This window comes from Lepidochelys kempii, chromosome 25, assembly GCF_965140285.1.
Source record: "Lepidochelys kempii isolate rLepKem1 chromosome 25, rLepKem1.hap1, whole genome shotgun sequence".
Taxonomy (NCBI): Eukaryota; Metazoa; Chordata; order Testudines; family Cheloniidae; genus Lepidochelys; species Lepidochelys kempii.
The window spans coordinates 10,994,108-11,015,552 of NC_136404.1; the positions used below are offsets into that span (position 1 = coordinate 10,994,108).

Consider the following 21,445-nt stretch of genomic DNA (forward strand, 5'->3'; position numbering starts at 1 on the left):
TAAGTGGATTCGTTTATAAATTCATATGAGTGTGAGAGAGAACGAGGGCAAGCGATGATACTGCCTTTAGTTCTGACTCAGCATCGGGAGGACTCGACTGCGCTCTCTGTAGATCAGTATGCTGCTACTCATCTTGGCTGCCCCCACATGCTGCAGAAGACGGATAACTCTCCCATCCTAGGTGGTGATTTTATCCCAGTAGGTACAGATACCAGGGTGTTGGCTGAATTAGAAAGCTAGGTAATAAATACATGATAAAAGAACTAATCATTATCAGTGAATCATAACCAAGAATAGATTCCCTCATGACATGCTCTCTAGTGATCAGCTCATGCTTCAAATCACAGTCTTGTGTCACCAGGTTGTTCTTCCTCCCGTCTTCCCAGTTCACCCCTGTGGTTGCCACCCAGGCCTGGGCTAACCAACTGGAAACCCCCCATCTGACGAGATGGCATTGTTTCATTGAGCAAAGGGCAATGTTCAGTCACATAATTACATGCAGGCAATTAAAATCAAGTGCACTCCTGATCCTGGCAAACTCTGATAACCATATGTTGGTACCAGCGCCAAGTGGGTGAATTGCCAGCATCAGTTTTGACAGGTTGTGACCAAAAAAAAAACCAACCCCCAGCCCAAGTCACTTTCACATTTCTCCTCTTCCCGTTAATGCTATAACAGCCCCTCTGTGAGCTTCTGACTCCAACAAAATAGCAGATGAAATTCAGTTTTGATAAATGCAAAGTAAGGCACATTGGAAAACATAATCCCAAAATGATGGGGTCAAAATTAGCTGTTTCCACTCAAGAAAGAGATCTTGGAGTCATTGTGAATCATTCTCTGAAAACATCTGTTCAATGTGCAGCAGCAGTCAAAGAAGCTAACAGAATGTTAGGAACCATTAGGGAAGGGAGAGAGAAGACAGAACATATCATAATGCCACTGTATAAATCTATGGTACGTCCTCATCTTGAATACTGCCTGTAGTTCTAGTTGCCCCATCTCAAAAAAGATATATTAGAATTGGAAAAAGTCCAGAGAAGGGCAACAAAAATGATTTGGGGTATGGAACAGCTTCCATATGAGGAGAGATTGAAAAGAGTGGGACTGTTCAGTTTAGAAAAGAGATGATTAAGGGGGGAGGGATATGAGAGACATCTATAAAATCATGAATGGTGCAGAGAAAGTGAACAAGGAAGTGTTATTTACCCCTGCACATAACACAAGAACCACGGGTCGCCCAATGAAATCAATAGGCAGTAGGTTTAAAACAAACATAAGGAAGTGCTACTTCACAAAACACACAGTCAACCTGTGGAACTCGTTGCAAGGGGATGTTGCGGAGGCCAAAAGTATGACTGGATTCAAAAAAGAATTAGATCGGTTCATGGAGGGTAGGTCCATCAATGGCTCTTAGCCAAGATGGTCAGGGATGCAACCCCATGCTCTGGGTGTTCCTAAACCTCTGACTGCCAGAAGCTGGGACTGGATGACCAGGGGTGAACCACTCAATAAATTGCCCTGTTCTGTTCATTCCCTCTGGGGCACCTGGCATTGGCCACTGTTGGAAGACAGGATACTGGGCTAGATGGACCCAGTCTGGCTGTTCTTATGTTCTCGTGCCTTCTGAGATCTGAACCCAGGGACCAGGAACACGGAGGAGCTAGAGAAATACTGGCTTTGGCCTTGATTCTCCACTGCTATACATCAGTTTCATCTGCACTTACATCAGTGGAGTGACGTCTGATTTACACTGGTGAAAATGAGGGGAGAATCAAGCCCCTTATCTTTGCTTTTGGGACCCCAGCTCTCTGGAGCTTCCTCCCTTTTGGTTCCAGAAGTCCCAGGGTGTCAGCCCCTTTTGATGAAAAATTTTAGTTCTGGCCTTTGGCACAGTCCCTTGGTTTTACATCACAGCCCCTTGGTTTCCTGTCTGGTTTGATCCAGAAGTTTGTTTTGCCTTTAGGTCTCTTTACTACAAAGCTACTGGATACTTTTGTAGCTAGGAGAGCTGCAAAAATTAAAATGTGTTACAATAGAGCCCTGATTATTTGTTGGGGGAAAGACACAAATTTGTGGATAATTAGGAGTTTGGTGAATTGGGGAAGCATAATCCAGCTGCATCTGCCCGAGATTGCTCGGCTTTTCAGCCTGCTGGGTAGTCAGATGGCCTTTCCACTGTGCTCAGGAACTCAGGATGTTGTGCAAACTACTGAAAACCCACTGAAATGCAGCCACCTCTGGGGTGGGATGCAGCTGCTGTATAACAGCACACAGCAATGCTACACAACAGCTCAGGACAGGAAGTGAAGGAGAATACAGTATCCACTGGACACTTTATGGGGTATGTAGGGAGACAGAATAGAACTGCCTCTGGTTAGGAGCCTGCATTTAACAGTACAAATCTTGCAAAAAGCGTCAAGGGCTCTTTAATCACAAAGCCTGCAGGCCTTTGATTTTGCATTTCAGCTGAAAGACCTTTCCACTTCCAGTGACTTAAGGCATGAACTTTAAGGCATATGGGTGTTGGAGGCTGGCCAGCCATACATTCTAAATGCCTAGGGTGACCAGACAGCAAATGTGAAAAATCGGGAAGGGGGCAGGGGGTAATAGGAGCCTATATAAGAAAAAGTCCCAAAAATTGGGACCGTCCCTATAAAATCGGGACATCTGGTCACCCTATAAATGCCCCGAGCCTTTTTCTTTCTTCCTTATTCTTTGCTATGGGCGAAGAAGAAGGGATGCTATTGAGCACAGAGGTTCTCAAGTGAGATGTATAACTGAGCTTTAATTGACACTGATTGCTAAACATGGGCATCCCCATGGCACAGGCTATGCGCCTGAAGTTCAGGTCCAGCATGTGCCAGGCTCAGCAGCAAACCCAGGATGGAGGTGGGAGTCTCTTTATTGGCTTTTCCACCATCCTGGTTGGAGGCCAGGGGAGGATGCCCCCAGCAGCCTGGATTTAGTTGCTCTCTGTTGCCATTATGTTCCAGGTCCCAGGCTCTCTAATAATTGTCATTTACTCCCCTAGCTGCCTCCTGCAGAATGTGAAGCTGAAACATGCGACCTTTGCACCAAGTGCCTTGGGTTCCAGTAACCCGGCAATAAAATCACACACCTGAGGACATTGCTCAGTGGAAGCTCCTGCCCCGATGCTATTGCATCACCACGGGAGCTGACAGCACCTGGGGAACAGGATTTAAAAAATCACAACTTCTCGGGGAGCGGGGATATGAACCTGTATGCTCCCCCTAAGCAGGATTAGAGCTCTGTCTCTCTTCAGCAGTGGGGGAGCTCTGTGTACCCACTGGACTGTTGCCCAAGAGAGCAGCCCCACATTCCCTCTTGGGAGTGATCTAAGGGGCCCTGAATTTGAATAGATCCTGTTTAGTCTTACACCTTCCCTGTCAATATTGACTGGAATCTGCTTCCGAGCAGAGGCAGGCAGGAGCGTAACCTCTGAGATGGGATCAGTGGGTTTTGGGGGTGAGGCGATCTGCTAAACTCACCCTCCAGATCTGCCACGCAGGTGCCTAGTGGGCAATCCCCACTGTGTTCACCTGAGCGTGGCAGCAGGGCTTCAATCCCTAATCTCGCTCCCATAAAGCCCGCTCCTGTGCACCGCTCCGCATCTCCCATGGGGTGCTGGGCGCCTGCAACTCCCTGGGACATCCACAGATGCTGAGGGCCTCCAATGCCTCTTAGGATCAGGCCATTGATTGCTAATCTGACGATGTTGTGCAATGAGATAACACCGCTAGACGCCAACCTTGCATCTCACTCATGGCCTTGCCCCCCCACCCCCCGGCCCTGGCGCCTTGCGCCACACCCCAGTCATAAGGCTTCTTACTCATCTGGGCTTCGGGATCCCTCTGCTGGGACTCAGTCGGAGGGGATGCTGGTATATTTCTCCCCTTGCTCCCTTCCCAGCACTCCCTACCCCCCACCCCCGAGACACAATCAGGATCAATTGCCAAGTCTACTATTCCCCTGTGACAGCATGGAGCTGGGTTGGGCTGGCAACTGGCTATTACATCTCGGGCCTGGGCTTCCATGGCCCTTCTCTGACTTACCACATGACTGAGAGCAGGACCAGACCTTTGCTCTCCTAGCGCCAGACGGGAAGCACCGTAGCCACAGCCCAAAGCATCCACTTGCCCGGATTCGGAGGTTTCCGTGAGTGGTTTTTGGAAATGCCTCTGAAACAGGTGTTTCCCCCGTATGAGCACTGAAGGGCAAACCGGCACCATGCAATAACACCTTGTGAACATCTCCCACAATCTGCACTGAGAAAATCACCTTCCGGGCCACATCACTCCTCCCATTGCCCACCACACCAGCCGAAAATGTTCTCGTTAGTCTAGGAGCTTCTCTGGCCCCCATGGCTGCAGTAAACAGGCACCTGACAATTGTTTATTCTCCCAGCTCCCCTGGCAAATCTGTATCATTATCTCCACCTTACGCAGGAGGAGCTACTCAGAGGGATGCCGGGACGTGTCTGCGGTCACCCCGGAAGTCTGTGGTAGCACCAGGATTTGAACCCAGATTCTCCGGAATCCAAGCCCCCAAGCCCGACCTTCCTCTCAATAGGCCTGCTCATCCCAGGCTGCACCTTGCACCTCATCTGCTACCATCTTTGCTCTCTGTTTATCGGCCAGCCTCAACACCCTGCTCATCTCCATAGAATCATAGAAGATTAGGATTGGAAGAGAGCATCTAGTCCAACCCCTGCTCACAGCAGGACCAATCCCCAACTAAATCATCCCAGCCATGTGACTTTGTCAAGCCCGGCCTTAAAAACCTCTGAGGTTGGAGATTCCACCACCTCCCTAGGGAACCCATTCCAGTGCATCACCACCCTCCTAGTGACAGACTGTTTCCTAATATCCAACCTAGACCTCCCCCACTGCAACTTGAGACCATTGCTCCTTGTTCTGTCATCTACCACCACTGAGGACAGCCGAGCTCCATCCTCTTTGGAACCCCCCGTCAGGTAGCTGAAGGCTGCTATCAAATCCCTCCTCACTCTTCTCTTCTGCAGACTAAATAAGCCCACTTCCCTCAGCCTCTCCTCGTAAGTCATGTGCCCCAACCCCCTGATCATTTTCATTGTCCTCCGCTGGACTCTCTCCAGTTTGTCCACATCCCTTCTGTAGAGGGGGGCTGAAAACTGGATGCAATACTCCAGTTGTGGCCTCACCAGTGCCGAATAGAGGGGAATAATCACTTCCCTCGAGCTGTTGGCAATGCTCCTACTAATGCAACCCAATATGCCGTTAGCCTTCTTGGCAACACGGGCACACTGCAAACTCATATCCGGCTTCTCGTCCACTGTAACCCCCAGGTCCTTTTCTGCAGAACTGCTGCTTAGCCAGTCGGTCCCCAATCCATAGCAGTTCATGGGATTCTTCTGTCCTAAGCACAGGACTCTGCACTTGTCCTTGGTGAACCTCATCAGATTTCTTTTGGCCCAAACCTCCAATTTGTCTAGGTCCCTCTGTATCCTATCCCTCCCCTCCAGCGTATCTACCTCTCCCTGCAGCTTAGTGGCATCCGCAAACTTGGTGAGGGTGCAATCCATCCCATCCTCCAGATCATTAATGAAGAAGTTGAACAAAACCGGCCTCAGGACAGACATGGAACAGACCCATCAAAAAACAGACTGCTCTATGAAGTTCAGGACGTGTGGCCTGTCTCCTCTGATTTCCAATGTGACCATCACCTTAGTATCTGGGCAACATGGTAAGCTCAGCCACTGAATTACTGGGGAGAACAGGTATCGTCCCATATACAAGAGGCCTGATTGTGCTGTCACTGATGCTGGTGTAAATCCGAAGTGACTCCATTAAAGTCAATGTCCAGGCAGTAGAAGAGAGAGCCAGGTCAGACCCCAGGACGTTAGTTCCACGCATTCCATCACCTGGTACCATATGGGAATTTTGCCCACTGAGGGAGAAAGAAGACAAAGCACGATAATAACCTTCTACTCCTTAGAGGTTTACATCCATCGATCGCAAAGTGCTTAAGAAGGTAAGTACCATTATCCCCATTTCACAGGTGGGGAAACCAAGGCACGGAGGTTCGGTGACTTGGACCAATGTCACACAGCAAGTCAGGGCCAGAACTGGGGGTAGAACCTAGGACTCCAGGTGTCCTGCCCTGTGCCCTGGCCTCAGAAGGCCAGAAAGGCAGCTCAACATGTTTATGATACGGGATAAGATAAGGGCACGAGTCCAAGACAACGTCTTCCAAATGCCCCAGGATTATTTCTGACACCCAGAAAATGTGTTTAGTGCTGATGCGTTGGTCTAGCAAAAGGGAAATCGTTCCTGAAAGTGGGTGAGAGTTCACAGAGAGATGGAGCGGGCTGGGACTTTGCACTGCCGGGCCCAGTGCCCACCCCGGCTTGGAGAACAACAGAAACATCTTGGTAATAGTTACCCAGCTCCCCCCAGCCATTACCGCTCCCCTCTAGCTGTCAATCAGCACAGAGCCCTTCGCCCCGCTGTCCAATCAGAACTGGGGAGGGTTTTGCAATCTTTGACCTTATTTCTGCTCGGTTGGAGTTTAAACTTTGCCACTGAGTGAAAGAAGCTTTGGGGAGAAGCAGAGAGAGAGAAAAGACACATCCCAGCCACCAGCACTTCCAGGGGTTTGCCGGGAACCCCCAGTTCACATCAGCAGAGGCCCTTGGAGTGGGACTTGGCTATAGACAAAGGTGAGTTCATGAGCTAATTCCTCCAGAAATCTGTCCTTTCGGTGTCTTTTCCTAGCAGCCCTACGTCTGGCTATCAGTGCAGCACAAACAACAGGACAAAGGTCGGGACATGGGGACAGAGCAATCCACTGGCCAAAAAGTGATTTAATAACAACCGATTGCTGTTAATAGCGTATTAATTAGCAACTTCCCACCCAGACTCAAGCAGCTACCTTAGAAGGTCGGCCTCAGATTGGGGTGGGGTTTTTTCCATTATATTTTTCGAACTTGCCATCAAACATTGGTATTTGGCATCTCCACTGTAAGCATTGAGTCCAGATCCAGTCACTGAATATTCGTCTGACACCTATAAAATGTGATTAACTGGTACCTGTTTGTTTCTTAGGGCCAGAATTTTCACAACAAATGGGTCGTAGGTGGTATGATACAAATGAATTATCACCACTCTCCATTTGGGCCCCCAGCTAAGTATCTAGATTTTCACAAGAGCTCAGCTGGCCCTTTGTAGCAAACAGGGGCAGCTGGGGGTTAAGATCTGAAATATCTGTCCTGAATTTAAGTACCTCGACGAGAGCTGAGCTCTTTTGAAAATCTGACCTCGTAGCGACAGAACGCGCCTGGCTGGCATCCAATGAAGTGAGCTGTAGCTCACGAAAGCTTATGCTCAAATAAATTTGTTAGTCTCTAAGATGCCACAAGTCCTCCTGTTCTTTTTGCGAATACAGACTAACACGGCTGCTCCTCTGAAACCTGGCTGGGAACTGATTTTTTGGGTACCCGCAAAAGATTTCAATGAAAACAAAACAAGAGTTTGTCAAGATTTGCTGTCCGAAGTTTGCGCCAAACTGAAACATTTTTGGCCAGCCAAACTCCAACCAAAACCGTTGGGTTTGTGGCCAAGCAAAATGATTCAGTGGCTGAAGAGGGAAAGGTTTTCAGGTTTTTCAACAAAGGCCCCCAAATTTCTTCAAAATTGGCCCTTTCCCAAGGGAAAGCTGTTTGGCATCGGAAAAACGTTTGGAAGGAAAAACATCATCGCCGTTACTACGGAGCCCAAGGGCTGCGTTTGCAGAAATAAAGAATTAACGGGCCACGGTTTGCTTTAGGCTGGGGTAGACTGGGAGGAGCTCTGCAGTGCGCCTGATCCTCCTTGGCCCTGTGCTAGCCCTGTACAGGTGCAATTCCACCCATTTCAGATTCCTCCCGGTGTACGACACAAGCGAACGCAGAGGCAGCCCCCTCAGCTCTGGATTTGCACCAGGGAAATGAGAGCCCAAGTTAGGGGCAGATTTGGCTAAAATCAAGCGTAAGATCAGTTTCACATCTGCTGTCCCCTCCCGCAGGTCAGCCAGCTCCTGCCCCTGGAGGGGGACGGACCCAAAGTCAAGTAGCTGTTTTCTGGCTCTCTGTGGAGGCGGGGGTGTCAGCTGAGAGGCACTCAACTTGATCTCACCTCCTGTGCACCCTGCGGGCAGCCCCAGAACCCTGTGGAGGGCCACGCTATGGGGCAAGAGAAAATTTACAGCCACAAAATCACCCCAGTTCTGTAGCTGTGGAGTGAGTCCCAGGCTGGGGTCAGCTCAGAGGTTCCTGGTTGCCAGGAAACAATTAGTTGCTCATTATTTCAGATGGGCACCAACTGAGCCCATCACACAGCCCTGGGCCTCTGGCTCATTCCTTCCCCTTCTTCCGCTGCCCAGTCCCCTCTCCTCTTAACCTCCCAAAGCCAGCCGCTAACACCTCCCATTCCTCTGTCCGTCTCCATCTGCTCTGGCAGCCTCAGGGGCCACCAGAAAGGGCTCGGCAGGCCGAGGACCATCCTACCAGTGCAAGCCGTGGCCTGGGATGTGGCAAAGGTGCTCCAGGTTTCAGGGCCTCTTGCTTTGCCTCTCAGAGCCCAGCCAAGTTTGGGTGCTTTGGACACTTCTCTCCAGCCAAGGGCCTTCTCCCCGCGGCTGGGACGGTCCCGTCCTCTAAGTCAGTGGTGCCTCCTGACAACCAGCCTTTGGGGGCTTGCCAGCACCATCTTCTCGTCTCCAGGGGCTCAGCAAGGGGGATTGGCATGCGCAGGAGGGAGTCTGGCATCTGCCCATTTCCAGAGACTCGCTGTATGGAGAATAGCTGATCTCCGGGGATCCCACAGGGTGAAGCCCCCATGCTTGGAGCAGTTTGGAGGGACCTTTATTAGTCACCAGCTTGGCCCAGGGGCCTCCCTCCTGCATGGCAGAGACAGGGGTAGTGGAGAGGCTTAAAGCTATCAAAATGCCAACCCCTGCCCAACAGAGTGGTGCAAAGCAAGAGAATAGACCATAGCCACTTAGGACTTATTGGATGTCCCTGCAATGCTCCCCACAGCCCCTGGGAACTCCAGCATAGCAACGGGGAGAGAACTTGGCTGTGCAATGACAGTTCCTGTCTCTTAAGCTAATGGAGAATCTCCCTTCGGTGCTGGCAGTATAGGGGCTATGAAACACAGGTCAGGTGTTTGGATTTCCTCCATTAGAGGGTACTGGTGCACACATATGCACACACACACACAAAGACACCCCCCCCCCCCGGCCACTTCTTTGTGTCTACACAACAGCCAAGATTTTCAGCAGTGACTACCAACTTTGGGTGCCCTACCTGAGACACTTTAAAGGGCCTGACAGTCAGAGGGGTGGGTGAAAAGCAGCCCCCTTTATGGTGACCTAAGTCAGCCCCCCAGAATCACTCCTCCCCCCTTGGGAAATAGTGGCCTCTCTTTCCCTAAGCGTGGGCCCCAAGGGAGCCACCCAGGGCCAGCCCCTGCCTACGCTATGCTGGGGAAGCACTGTAATGTTATTCCCATCCAGCTGGAGGCGCTGCTGGAGGCAGCCAGGGCAGTCGCAGGGATTCAGATGGCGAGAAAAGCTGGAGGTTCAGAGTCCAGCAGTAAATGTGGCTCCGGTCAGGCTGGGCGGGGGCGGGGGCAGGGGCGGGGGTGGGACGGGCGGGGGGGGGAGATTCTAGGAAGCGGCAATAAACCCAGCCGCAGAGGCCTGGTGAGGCTCCCTGGCCAATGCTGAGGGGAGGGGAAAGAACCAGAACGCTCCCCACTCCCTCGGGACTCCGCCCCCACTTCTGGGCCTGGGGGCAGGGCTGGCGGGGGGAGGGAATCCCCATCCCAAGGCTGGGGGGGGACACAGCACGTGCCAGGCAAGAGAAGAGGAGCTGGGGTGGGAAGATGGTTCCCCAGGGCAGGCAGGGCAGGAGGGATTCCCCCTCCTGTCCCAGCTCTCACTATATCCCCGAGCTCCCCACTGAGCCCCCCCCCCCCCCAGGTCTCTGCTCCCCAAGCTCTCCGCTGAGTCCATCCCAGCTCTGCACCCCGGGGTGCCCAGGGAGCTGGCCTGGCCATACGGTGCCATCTCTCCCCCAGCAGACATGGCCTCCAGCTGCCAGATGGGCAGCCTCAACGGCCTGGAGCTGCTGGACCTGCTCTTTGACCGCCAGGACGGGATCCTCCGGAACGTGGAGTTCGGGGGCCGCTCGGCCAGCTGGCCTGGGCCAGAGCAGAGTGTGAGTTCCCCTCCCCCAGAGTTGCGGGAGGCAGGGGCACGGGGCTCGCAGTGCTAACAAGGGGAACACTGGCCCTGGCTCCTGACCCGGGGTTCCCCAGGGACCCCTCTGCCTGGGAGGCCAACAAGTCACTGACCAATCAGACCAGTGCAGACCACTAGTGCTGGGAGGGAGGCCCACCCCACCCTCTCCCCTGGATGCACTAGGGTCCCCACCCCCTCCCTTGGGTGCACTGGGGTCCCCACCCCATGTACTAGTGCCAGGAGCCCCTCCCACCCTGGTGCACGGGGAACCCCACCCATGCACTAGTGCCAAGAGTCCTAGTCCCGGCCCCACCCTCGTCCCAGGCTGGCTCACGCTCTGGCAGGGCGTGGCCATGGGCAGCCCGATGCCCTCCATCCATGCCAGGCTTCCCCCTCCCGTGGGTGACTCGTCTCCTGGGCCCATTTCCGTCTCATCTCCAGCAGCTGCCCGGTGCCCAGGAAAACGAGGATTTCCTCAACTCCATCCTGGGCTCGGGGGACTCCTGCTCCGACTCCCCGACCTGGTCCCCTGCAGCCAGTGACAGCGGCATCTCTGAGGACCCGAACTCGGACCAGCTCGACAGCCCCCAGCACTACGTGCCCACAGGCAGCCCGGAGGGCTACTCGGATGCGGGGCCCGGCGAGCCGGCGTACCCCTACCGGGAGTCCTCCCGGGCCCAGCCTGCTCCCAGCCTGCCTGGGGCTGACGTGCGGGAGGCTGAAGTCTCCATAGACCTTGGTGAGTTCAGGGGTGGAGCTGGAGCTGGGGGGACTCAGTGGGGAGCCCGGGGTGCAGAGCTGGGGGGGTTCAGTGGGGAGCCCAGGGTGAAGGGAGCTGGGGGGGTCAGTGGGGAGCCCGGGGTGCAGGGCTGGGGGGAGTCCTGCACCGGGGGCTGAGCTGGGGGGGGCTCAGTGGGGATCCCAGAGTGCAGAGCTGGGGGGGTCAGTGGGGAGCCCGGGGTGCAGGGCGGGGGGGGTCGTGCCCCGGGGGGGGCCCAGACAGGTGTGCACGCAGTGGGGCATGAGATGAGGGAGGGGCGCTCAGTGGGGATCCCAGGGTGCAGAGCTGGGGGGGGTCAGCGGGGAGCCCGGGGTGCAGGGCTGGGGGGGGTCGTGCACCGGGGGGGGCCCAGATGGGTGTGCACGCAGTGGGGCCTGAGCTGGGGGGGGCTCAGTGGGGATCCCAGGGTGCAGAGCTGGGGGGGGTCAGCGGGGAGCCCGGGGTGCAGGGCTGGGGGGGGGTCGTGCACCGGGGGGGGCCCAGACGGGTGTGCACGCAGTGGGGCCTGAGCTGGGGGGGGCTCAGTGGGGATCCCAGGGTGCAGAGCTGGGGGGGTCAGTGGGGAGCCCGGGGTGCAGGGCTGGGGGGGGGTCGTGCACCGGGGGGGGCCCAGACGGGTGTGCACGCAGCGCGGCCTGAGCTCCCCTTCCCGAGCGCACAAGCCCGTCCGTGGAACTGCGGCGCGGGTGGATCTTCCCGGTAGCACCGCGAGTCGCCAGCAGATGGCGGTAAATCCCGCTGGTCGCAGCACAGCGGGGAACCTGCGGCCAGAGCAGGTTGGGGGGAGCTGGGGGTGGGGGTCTGGCAGCTGGAGCCCCCCAAGTCCCGGGCTCAGCTCCTCACTCGGGGCCCGATGCTCCCTCCCCTGCGTGTCGTGTGGTGACTCGCTCCCACGGGGCGCGGCAGGAGCCCGGGCGGCAGGCCCAGCAAGGGGCCCGGCAGCAGACGAGAGGGAGCGAGGGGGAGTCCTGCAAGGGGTGGAGGGGATTGGGGCCCGGACAGCAGGACTGACGCCCCAACCAGGACGCCGGTCGGCTGGCCCAGGGCACCGATCACACTGACCCCACGTCGCCCCGTGTCCTTCCTCCCAGACATGTGGAATCCTGGGTTTTTCTTGGAGAAGAGTCACGACCTGCCTGCTCCCACTCAGATCGCAGCTTCCTGCACCCTGACGGTGAAGGACCTGCTGCTGTCCAGCAGCTGTGAGATGGTGAGGGCCTTGCATTCCACCTGCCCATCCCCAGGCACTCTCCATCCATCCACCTGTCCCCCGTCCGTTCATCCATCCATCCACCTGTCCACCTGTCCCCACCCACTATCCATCCATCCATCCCTCCATCCCCACCCACTATCCATCCCCCCATCCATCCACCTGTCCCCTTGTCCGTCCATCCATCCATCTGTCCACCCGTCCCCACCCACTATCCATCCATCCCCCTGTCCATCCATCCATTCCCATCCACTCTCCATCCATCCACTTGTCCACCCATCCCCACCCACTATCCATCCCCCCATCCATCCACCTGTCCCCCGTCTGTCCATCCATCCATCCATCCATCCATCCCCACCCACTATCCATCCTCCATCCATTCACCTGTCCCCCTGTCCATCCATCTATCCATTCCCATCCACTCTCTATCCATTCACCTATCCACCCATCCCCACCCACTATCCATCCATCCCCCTGTCCATCCATCCTCCCATCCTCACCCACTATCCATCCCTGCATCCATCCACCTGTCCCCATGTCCATCCATCCATCCATCTGTCTACCTGTCTCCACCCACTATCCATCCATCCCCCCGTCCATCCATCCATCCATTCCCATCCACCCTCCATCCATCCATCTGTCCACCCATCCCCACCCACTATCCAACCATCCATCCTCCCCAATCTCACTGTATCCATCCATCCACCTCTCTATATCCTCCATCCATCCATCCCCACCCAGTTTCCATCCATCCTCTCCAACCTCTCTGTTTCCATCCACCTGTCCACATCCATCCATCCTTCCCCATTTGCTCTGTAATTACTGGCTTACAGGAGGTCAGGCCCAAAGAGCCCAATTCTCTCTTGCCCTGCACCTTGTGCAGTCACTTGCACCCGTGCAAAGGGATGTAAAATGTCCCCAGAGCAGCGTGGGGCGTTTTCCAGCCCCTGGGCCCTGTTGGACATGACAGCAGGAGCTGCAGGGCAATGGTGAACTGGGTCAACCGTGTTAATTAGGGGTTTGAAAGTTGGGCGTAGATAACCCTCGTTGGGGCTGGGCAGAGGGCAAGCCGGGACTGTGAAAAGCTTCCTCCCCTGGGGGCAGTGCCCGAGGACTTGAGTCCTTTCTCATCATATCTCTGCTATTCCAGGCCCGTCCCCCCCAGCCCTGCCAATGCCCCTCAATCCTGACCCTGCAGCCCTGTCCCCAGCTAGTCCAGCCCACCCCCCAGCCCTGCCAATGCCCCTCAATCCTCACCCTGCAGCCCTGTCCCCAGCTAGTCCAGGTCTGCCCCCGCCCCCCAGCCCTGCCAATGCCCCTCAATCCTCACCCTGCAGCCCTGTCCCCAGCTATTCCAGCCCACCCCCCAGCCCTGCCAATGCCCCTCAATCCTCACCCTGCAGCCCTGTCCCCAGCTAGTCCAGCCCACCCCCCAGCCCTGCCAATGCCCCTCAATCCTCACCCTGCAGCCTTGGACTTTTCTGACCCTCCCCAAATCTCTGGTTCACTTGGAGGTCTGCAGAGGGGTCAGGTGGGCTCGCCCTGCCCCCTGGGATGGTCCCCCCAGCTGGGGGCTGGCCTTGTGGCCGGGCTCTCGGAGCAGAGCGGGGGTGGGGGGCCAGGCGCTTCCAGCGGGTCCCACATTGGTTCCACTCACGCAGCAGCAGCAGCTGATGACCCCAGCGCTGCTGAGACAAGGTCCGGGGCACTGCCAGGAGCTGGCGCTGACGGAGGACGAGAAGAAGCTGCTGGCCAAGGAGGGGGTCACGCTGCCCACCCAGCTGCCCCTCACCAAGGTAAGGAGAGGCCAAGGGACGGGATCCCCCTGGGTCACCGTTACAGCTGAGCCGTATCCTTCCTGTGCCTGGAGAGCCAGCTGGGTCGGCGTAGAGGGGTGGGGGGCATGGAGGGCCCATGGGGCGGGGGTCCCTGTTGGGCTCATTGTGGACTCAGCCGCGGGTTCTGGCCTGCTGTTAGCTCCTGGACCAAATCCAGGCCTGGCGTAGGCCACGGCAGTGCCACCGACTCCAGCCGTGTGCTGGTACCCACTTGCCCCAGGGTTGAATTGGACCCCAGCGAGGGCCCGGGGGAGTGGAGGAGCCTGGCGGCGGGGGTGGTGGTGGTGAGGGAATGGGCCGTGGGGGTGGGTTGTAGGACAGGTCTTGGTGGATGCCTAGGCCCTGGGGGAAGCGGGTTGTTCACACAGGGGAGATCAGCCCTGGGGGGTTAGGGGAGGGAGAGCGGCGGGGCCGGCTTGTTCGCAATCCCCAGAACCTGTCCTCCCCGCTAGGCCATCTCAGCTGTGGGGGTTTGATTAGAGCCCAGCACGAGGAGTCAGAACTCCTGGGTCCTAGCCACTGGGGGGCCTTAAGCAAGTCTCCTCCCCTCTTGGTGCCTCAGTTTCCCATCTTGGTGGAGGGTCAGGTAACTGCTCCCTGCAGAGCATTCCAGCACCCCCAGCGAGAGGCACACAGTAGTATCTATTCTCCAGGGCCACAGGGTGACGGGCTGTGGGGCTGGGAAGGACCCCAATCAGGGAGTCCCACCCCCACCGCCGTGGTCTGGGCTCTGCCCTTCTCTCCGGCAGTATGAGGAGCGGGTGCTGAAGAAGATCCGGAGGAAGATCCGCAATAAGCAGTCGGCTCAGGAAAGCCGGAAGAAGAAGAAGGAGTATATCGACGGGCTGGAAAGCCGGTGAGACCCCAGCCGCTCGCTCCACACCTCAGAGCAGGAGCTGCCTGCCTCAGGCTGGCACCGGCTGTCTCTGGACCCCGATCCCCTGTGCCCTGCACCTCACGCAGTCATTTACTGCTGGGCCACGGGGGCAAAAAGCCCCTGGGCTGGGATGTTGGCGGTGCAGGCTCGGGCCCGCTCTCTAGAGAGACGGGAACCTGCTTCATGCCCCTCCCTCGTTCCCATCCAGCCCTGCCCTGTGCGGTGCCATCTGTGCCCCCCAGCCCAGTTCCTATCTCAGCCCTGCTTCCCCACGCCCCATCTCCGCCCCCCCTCCCCCGTTCCCGGCTCAGCCCCCCACCGGCTCACGCCGCCTCCCGGTTCTCCCCCCAGGATGTCGGCCTGCACGGCGCAGAACCAGGAACTGCAAAGGAAGGTGCTGCACCTGGAGAAGCAGAACTCGTGAGTCCGGCCCCCAGCTCCCTGCTGCCGGGGGGGATGGGGGCGCTGCCTGTCCCCCCCTTAACCTGAATAACCGGGTGATCCGGCTGCAAAACAGAGCCCCAGAGAGCCCGGGGGAGGCCTCCGCATCCCTGGAAGTGAAAGCTACCCAGAGCCCCCCTGGAGACCTGCCTCGGCCATCAGGGGCAGGCTGGGTCCCTACACTCGTCCCTGGGGCTGCAAACAGGGATGGGCCCAAGTCGCCCACTTCAGCCCTGCCGCCCCCCCGGTGCCTGGCAGCGTGGGGCAGGTGCCATTTGCGTCGGGGGCTTTGGTCCAGGCCGCTCTCTAGTTCCAAGTGCCCTGAGGGATGGGTCTGCCCCTGGGGGGTCCAGGCTGCACCCCACGGGGGCAGTGCCCCCCACATTCAGCGCCTGCCTCTGACCGGGTCTTTTCCGCGTCCAGGTCCCTCCTGGAGCAGCTGAGGAAACTCCAGACCCTCGTGGTGCAGTCGACTAACAAAGCCGCCCAGACGGGGACCTGCATCGCGGTGCGTGGAGATCTCTTGCCCTTTGCTCCCTTCTCTGCAGATGCCCCCAACGGGGGCTGGGCCTAGCTTTAGGGGAGTGGGGGAGGAGGGGGCTCTGCTGGGCAAGACCTCCTGGGCCCCATCCGTCTCCCTTCCACCCACTGCCTCCATGTAGCCACGAGACCCCTATTCCCGTGGAGGGGTCCGGCTCGGCACCCCCAGCTCTGCCATTGCCTCCGTGTTGGGGGTGGGGCTTTCTCACGGTCTGGCTCCATGGAGCTTCGCTCTCCCCCATTGCTGCTGGCCACAGGATGGCGCTCCGACACCACGGGAATGGGCACAGGCAAGGAAGGGTAGACGGACAGGCCGACAGACACACATCAGAGAGTGTGTGGGGCCCGACAGAGTCAGACGGACGTGGGATGAATGGGGATAGAAAGAGAGAGAGGCAGACAGAGAGGTATGAATGGGGATGGATGGCTGGACGACAGACCAATGAGTATGAATGGGGATGGATAGACGGACAGGGAGACAGAGGGGTACAAATGGAGATGTATAGCTAGACAGACAGGGTATGAGTGAGGATGGATGGATGAACAGATAGGGGTATGGATGGATAGACAGAGGATGGGGATGGACAGACAGGCAGACATTGGGGTACGAATGAGGATGGAAACAGACAGACACAGACCCATGACCTGCTCCCAGTGTCCCTAGGGAAGTTGAGGTCCCCTGGCTGGTACCCACATTCCCCTCCTCTTGCCCCCCAACCCACAGACGGGGGGCCCAGGAGACTGTGGCTATCGGGGGGGGGGCAGCTGACATCTCTCTCCCTCCGGCTCGCAGGTGCTGCTGCTCTCCTTCGCCCTGATCATCTTCCCCTCCATCAGCCCCTTCGCCCCCAGTAAAGCGGAGCCGGAAGGTGACTTTGGGCCGGTGAGAGGTATGTGCTGGTAATATACAGAATGCAGTGGGAGTCCAGGGGTCCACAACATGCCGGCTGCTCCCTGGGAGCTGAGGGGTCCTGCACACACCTACTTGCAACAGATGGTGTTGCGGTTAAGGTCTGGGAGACAGGACAGCCAGTTTTCAAGCCCAGCTCTGCCAAGACTCGCTGAGTGACCAAGGCACTGTCCCGAGGTCCGTGCCTCAGTTTCTCAGTATGTAACAGCAGGAGGATAGTGATGTGAGACAACATCGGTGGAGGGGTAAGCAGGGCTGAAGTTAAGCCCTTGTCCACAGGCAGTACCCCTGACCCCGCCATTCAGGAGCTGGACTGGGAATCTGACGTCTTTAATTAAAATTCTCCTGGCACTTGGTTTTTTTGCAGTGTCCAGTCTGAATGCCAACCTGGGTAACCCTGCCTTCCTAACTGCCCCATGGAGTTTTGACTAGACATTGGTTCTGTTTCATTCCTGGCGCCGCAGAGCACTGCGGCGTTGCTGCGAGCTATTACACAGTCGCTGCATCCCACCCCAGAGGTGGCTGCATTTCAGCACCGGGGGAGCGCGATCCTGGGGCAGCATTGCCGTACGCTATTACGCAGCTGTCCGGTTCCACCCCAGAGGTGGCTGCATGGTAGTGCTGGGTGGAGCACTTTCCGTGCCCCGTAAAGAACGATCGGGTGCAGCATGATTCTCACAACTTGTGGGGGAAGGGCGGTGGGTGGGAGGGGTCCTGCTGAATGGTGCTGGGTGGCTAGCACTGGGAGACGCCCCACTGATCAGGCTTGTGCCCCCTCCGCCACCCCGTGGCAGTGTTTTCCAGGTCTCTCCATAACGATGCCTCCTCCCGGGTGGTCTACGCCCTGATGAAGGATGGCGCCGAGAGCCCCAAGGAGCCGGAGAAGCCCGTGTGGACGGAGTACGCCGGCGAGGCCCAGAGCGAGCCCCAGGGAGTCCTCCGCAAATTCCTCGGCAGCCACGTGCTCGCCAGGCCCCGGGCAGAGGCTCCGCCAGCCAACGGGACGGGGGCCCTGCCGCAGGACGGACACTCGGACTTGGAGGCGCTCAGTCACGATGGCCCCATTGCGGCCTCACTGGCCTGGACAGAGCCCAGCCAGCCCAGCCAGGTGCGGCTGGAGCCGGCCGAGGAGCTGTGAACGCCCCCCGCCGTCTCCCCCACGCCTGGCCAGCCACGGAGCTCAGTCGTGAGCGGGAGCGCCGGGAGCCGCTGGCCAGGACCCCAGGCGGGGGGTACTGACGGGAGTGCTGCCCTCGGTGGCCTGCCCGGGGTGGGGATGGGGCAGAGTGCGCGTGATGAAAGAGTGAGAGAGAAGGGGGGGTAAAAAGAGGGGGAGCATCTGGCTCCTTGGAGGCTCCAGCATTCGTCTGGGAGGGGAGCCTGGCCCCTGGGCAGCTGCTGTTTCACCCAGCGCAGGGCTGCAGGGGAACAAGGCTATCCGGCCCCATCCAGCCTTCCACCCCCCCGGGCTGGGGCACGGTCCCTGCCTAAGCGTGGGGCTCCCGCCCGGTCCCCTGTAGATTCCATGGGCTGGGAGGTTTCCCTGCTAATTGTCTGACATTTCCCCTTTCCGCCTGTCTGGGACTGCAGACACTTATCCCAGCGGCACCCGTCCACCCCCAGCCCCTGCTCAATATTTGTGTCTCTTCTCTGTCCTCCCTCGGCGTGGGGAGGGAAGGTGGGGACCTGCACAGAGCGGCCGGGGCCAAGCTGCTCCGTGGAAAGGGATGGGTCGTTCCCCTCCCGGCCCCACAGCCCGTGGCTTCTGGGTGCCTAGCCCAAAAATCACCTCGAAGGCCTGGGGAGGTAGGCAGAAACCAGGCCTCCCTGCAGGCCTCCCAGCAGCTCCACTTTGCTGGCAGCTGGCGCAGCCTGGAGCGGCTGGGGGGAGGAGGGTGATCCCGAGGCAGAGGGGAAGGGGACCATGTGGTTTCCAAAAGGGATTTGATCCTGTCAGAGAGAGGCGCCAGGGGGAGCTGGGGCCCCTTGTGAAAAGGGCAGGGGAAGGGCTGGAAAACCACGGGTTGCTCTCCCCAGCGTGTGCAGGGAAAGCGTCGCCCGGTCATAAGCTGGTTAATACTCCAGGAAGGCCCCGGGGACACTGGCTAGGGGGCTGGGATGCAAGCGAGATGGGGCTCGAGCTCTGCCTGCTCTTAGCGCTGCCTCTCCCGGGGCACAGGGAGCGGGTGGGGAGTTGAAATGGCCAGGCACAGCCGGGGCTGGGGTGCGGGGCACAACCCCTCAGGAGCCAAGAGCTCGCACCCGAGTTCGGCGAAGCGGAACTGACCGCGCCTGGCAGCTGCGATGCACCAGGCCCCGTCAGCCCCGGGCTGGGATCCGGCTTAGCTGCCAGGCAGAGGGGGAGCGTCTGGAGGGGTGTGTGTGTGCATAGGAGAGAGACTGCGGAGGTATAGGGAGTACCTCTGAGGTGGTGGCGACTGACCCTGGCTGGGGTCTCAGAGCCCTTCCCCAGATGGAGGCCTGCGAAAGCCCGTGTCCCTGGCTAGAGTGGGGCGCACGCTACGATTCTCTCCAGGGGGGCCCCGCATGGCCATCGGGGGGCCCAGCGAGGGAGCGGGGATATTTGGTGTTTCTCTGTTTGGGGGTGGATTTTTTTTTTTTAAGCCTGAGTTTTCATCTCCTAATAAACTATTTTGGAAGAAAGGGCTTTGGAGTTTGGCCGGGGTAGAAACAGGAAGGGGTGCGGGGTTGGCCAACGCTGGGACAGCCAAAGGCCAGCACCTGACTGCCAGCAGCTTTCCACCTGCCTCCGCAAGGCCGCTTCCCCTGCACTCTCCCTCTGACCCGATTTTCAGACGCGCTGAGCACCCAAGTCAATGGGAGCTGCAGAGGCTCTGAAAATCAGCCCCCGTGGGGGGCGGGCGGGGCACCGTGGGGCAGGGGCTCCCTCCTCCTGCGGATTCCCTTGTAGCAGGGAGGAAACCTTGGCCTGGCTGCCCGCTCCACCAGTGCCCACATGGCTTTACGCCGTCCCCTTTGAAGCTAGCACAGAACTGGGCGGGGGGCAGGGCAAGGGGTAAGACTAATGCCATGGAGGGGCAAGCAGCAGGGAGAGGGATACCCGGGCAGGGCCAGATAAATGTGTCCAGGACCATACGTTTGTAGCTGGCTGAACAACAGAGCAGGGGCCTGGTAGCACTTCCTGGACGGTGGGGGCTGAGGGCCCATGGGTCCTTGGGCGTGGCAGACCCGTGGGACTGAAGGAGGAGAGGGCAGGTACGGGGTGGGGGGGCCCTGCGCAGTTCAGCCGGGCAGTGAGAATAAGGAGGCGTTGGCCTTTCCTTGCTGGAGATCTGGCTGCAAATCCCAGCGGAGGGTCATGGGCTGGGCAGGTGTGCGCCTCACAAATGCAACCACTGCTCAGCAGAGGTAGGGGCAGAAGGGGGAGTCGCAGGCCCACTGGCAGGCACTTCCCCTTCGGTCCTAGAGGGCGTCTGTTCAAGTCACCCCCATTCAACCAGCCCCGCTGCTGGCTGACTCCTCTCTGTGCCCCAGGGCAGGGCAGGGCAGGGCCAGGAGACAACCAGAAGATTCAGTCTCCAGGTCCCTTAGGTTTGGTCTTGTCGGCTGTGTCTACACTGCGATCAGCCACCTGCGGCTGGCCCGCGCCAGCTGACTTGGGCATGCAGGGCTCGGGCGAAGGGTGCAGACCCTTGGGCTGCATCCCGAGCTCTAGGACCTTCCCACCTCTGCTGGTAATGGCCGCGTCGACCCACCCTTAGAGACTCCACCACAAGTACTCTTGGGTCCAGTAGGACCCTACCTGGGGCCAGCTGATTACCCCATAAATGGCCCAGCATCCTGGAAAGCCCAATTCATGCTGTATTTATCCCCCGCATGGTGCACCCCGTCTGGGGCAGTCCCACGCCACCCCGCACACCCCTGCTCCAGCATCTTCTGCCACGTGCAGCCTCCACCTTGGTCCCCACCTGCCCTTTCAGCAGGACGGCCGCCCCAGCCTCCCCCGCAGGAGACCTTCCAAGGTTGGCAGACTAGCCCCGCCGCTGGTCTACGACCCTCAGCCCTCTCCCGCCTCCCGGCCCTGGTTCTCCAGCTCGGGAAGGGCAACAGACTTACCCCTGGGCCGCTTTGCTGTCCTCAGCCTCCCCCATGGCTTGTAAAGCGCCCCCCCATTCACACCTGTCTTCTGCTCATGATTAGCCCCAGCTGCCACCTTGCTCTTTAATCGGGTCCTCCTGGGTTGCTTATAGGGTGTGGCCCCCGCTGCACGTAAAGGGGCCAGTCACCCTGGGGCTAGGAGGGTCCGCAGGAGGGCGAAGATGAACAGTATGAGCAGAGGACAAACGTGGGGCCCAGGTATCCGTGTTGCCACTTGTCCAGCTGCAAGGGAGCGAAGCCTGGCGTCCCAGCCCCTTTCTACCCTGGATCACGATCGCGCTCCGCTGGCCAAGAAGGGATTCCTCCGCTCTCCTCTGGAGAAGCAGACGGAGCAGCCCAGAGGTGGGCGCGTTCCAGCAGCGGGCGAGGGAGTTCTGCCTGGGGAGGCTGCAGGGTGCTTTGGGAGCCTTTGCGTAGAGATGCTCTA

At 58.3% G+C, this 21,445-nt stretch overlaps 1 protein-coding gene across 5 annotated transcripts; it reads left to right on the top strand.

Moving 5' to 3' along the window:
• Positions 1-6,576: 6,576 nt before the first annotated feature.
• On the top strand, positions 6,577-19,542 carry CREB3L3 (cAMP responsive element binding protein 3 like 3). Of its 5 annotated transcripts, none has more exons than XM_073324049.1 (10): positions 6,577-6,718; positions 10,119-10,258; positions 10,723-11,020; positions 12,154-12,272; positions 13,934-14,068; positions 14,764-14,966; positions 15,339-15,407; positions 15,852-15,936; positions 16,762-16,858; positions 17,673-19,542. In XM_073324049.1, exons 2-10 carry the CDS (start codon positions 10,124-10,126, stop codon positions 18,014-18,016), a joined length of 1,485 nt encoding a protein of 494 aa, XP_073180150.1. In that variant the 5' UTR covers positions 6,577-6,718; positions 10,119-10,123; the 3' UTR covers positions 18,017-19,542. The 5 variants fall into 5 exon arrangements, with proteins under 5 accessions (XP_073180150.1, XP_073180149.1, XP_073180154.1 ...); XM_073324048.1 differs by having other exon boundaries at positions 10,122-10,258; XM_073324053.1 differs by having other exon boundaries at positions 10,122-10,258; positions 14,860-14,966.
• The last annotated feature ends 1,903 nt before the right edge of the window (positions 19,543-21,445 follow it).

Bases quoted from the DNA above. Each gene is read 5' to 3' on its own strand.
- CREB3L3 (XM_073324049.1), top strand. From the start codon at position 10,124: ATGGCCTCCAGCTGCCAGATGGGCAGCCTCAACGGCCTGGAGCTGCTG. The intron at 12,273-13,933 runs GTGAGGGCCTTG...CCACTCACGCAG, and splicing joins TGTCCAGCAGCTGTGAGATG to CAGCAGCAGCTGATGACCCC. The intron at 16,859-17,672 runs GTATGTGCTGGT...ACCCCGTGGCAG, and splicing joins TGACTTTGGGCCGGTGAGAG to TGTTTTCCAGGTCTCTCCAT.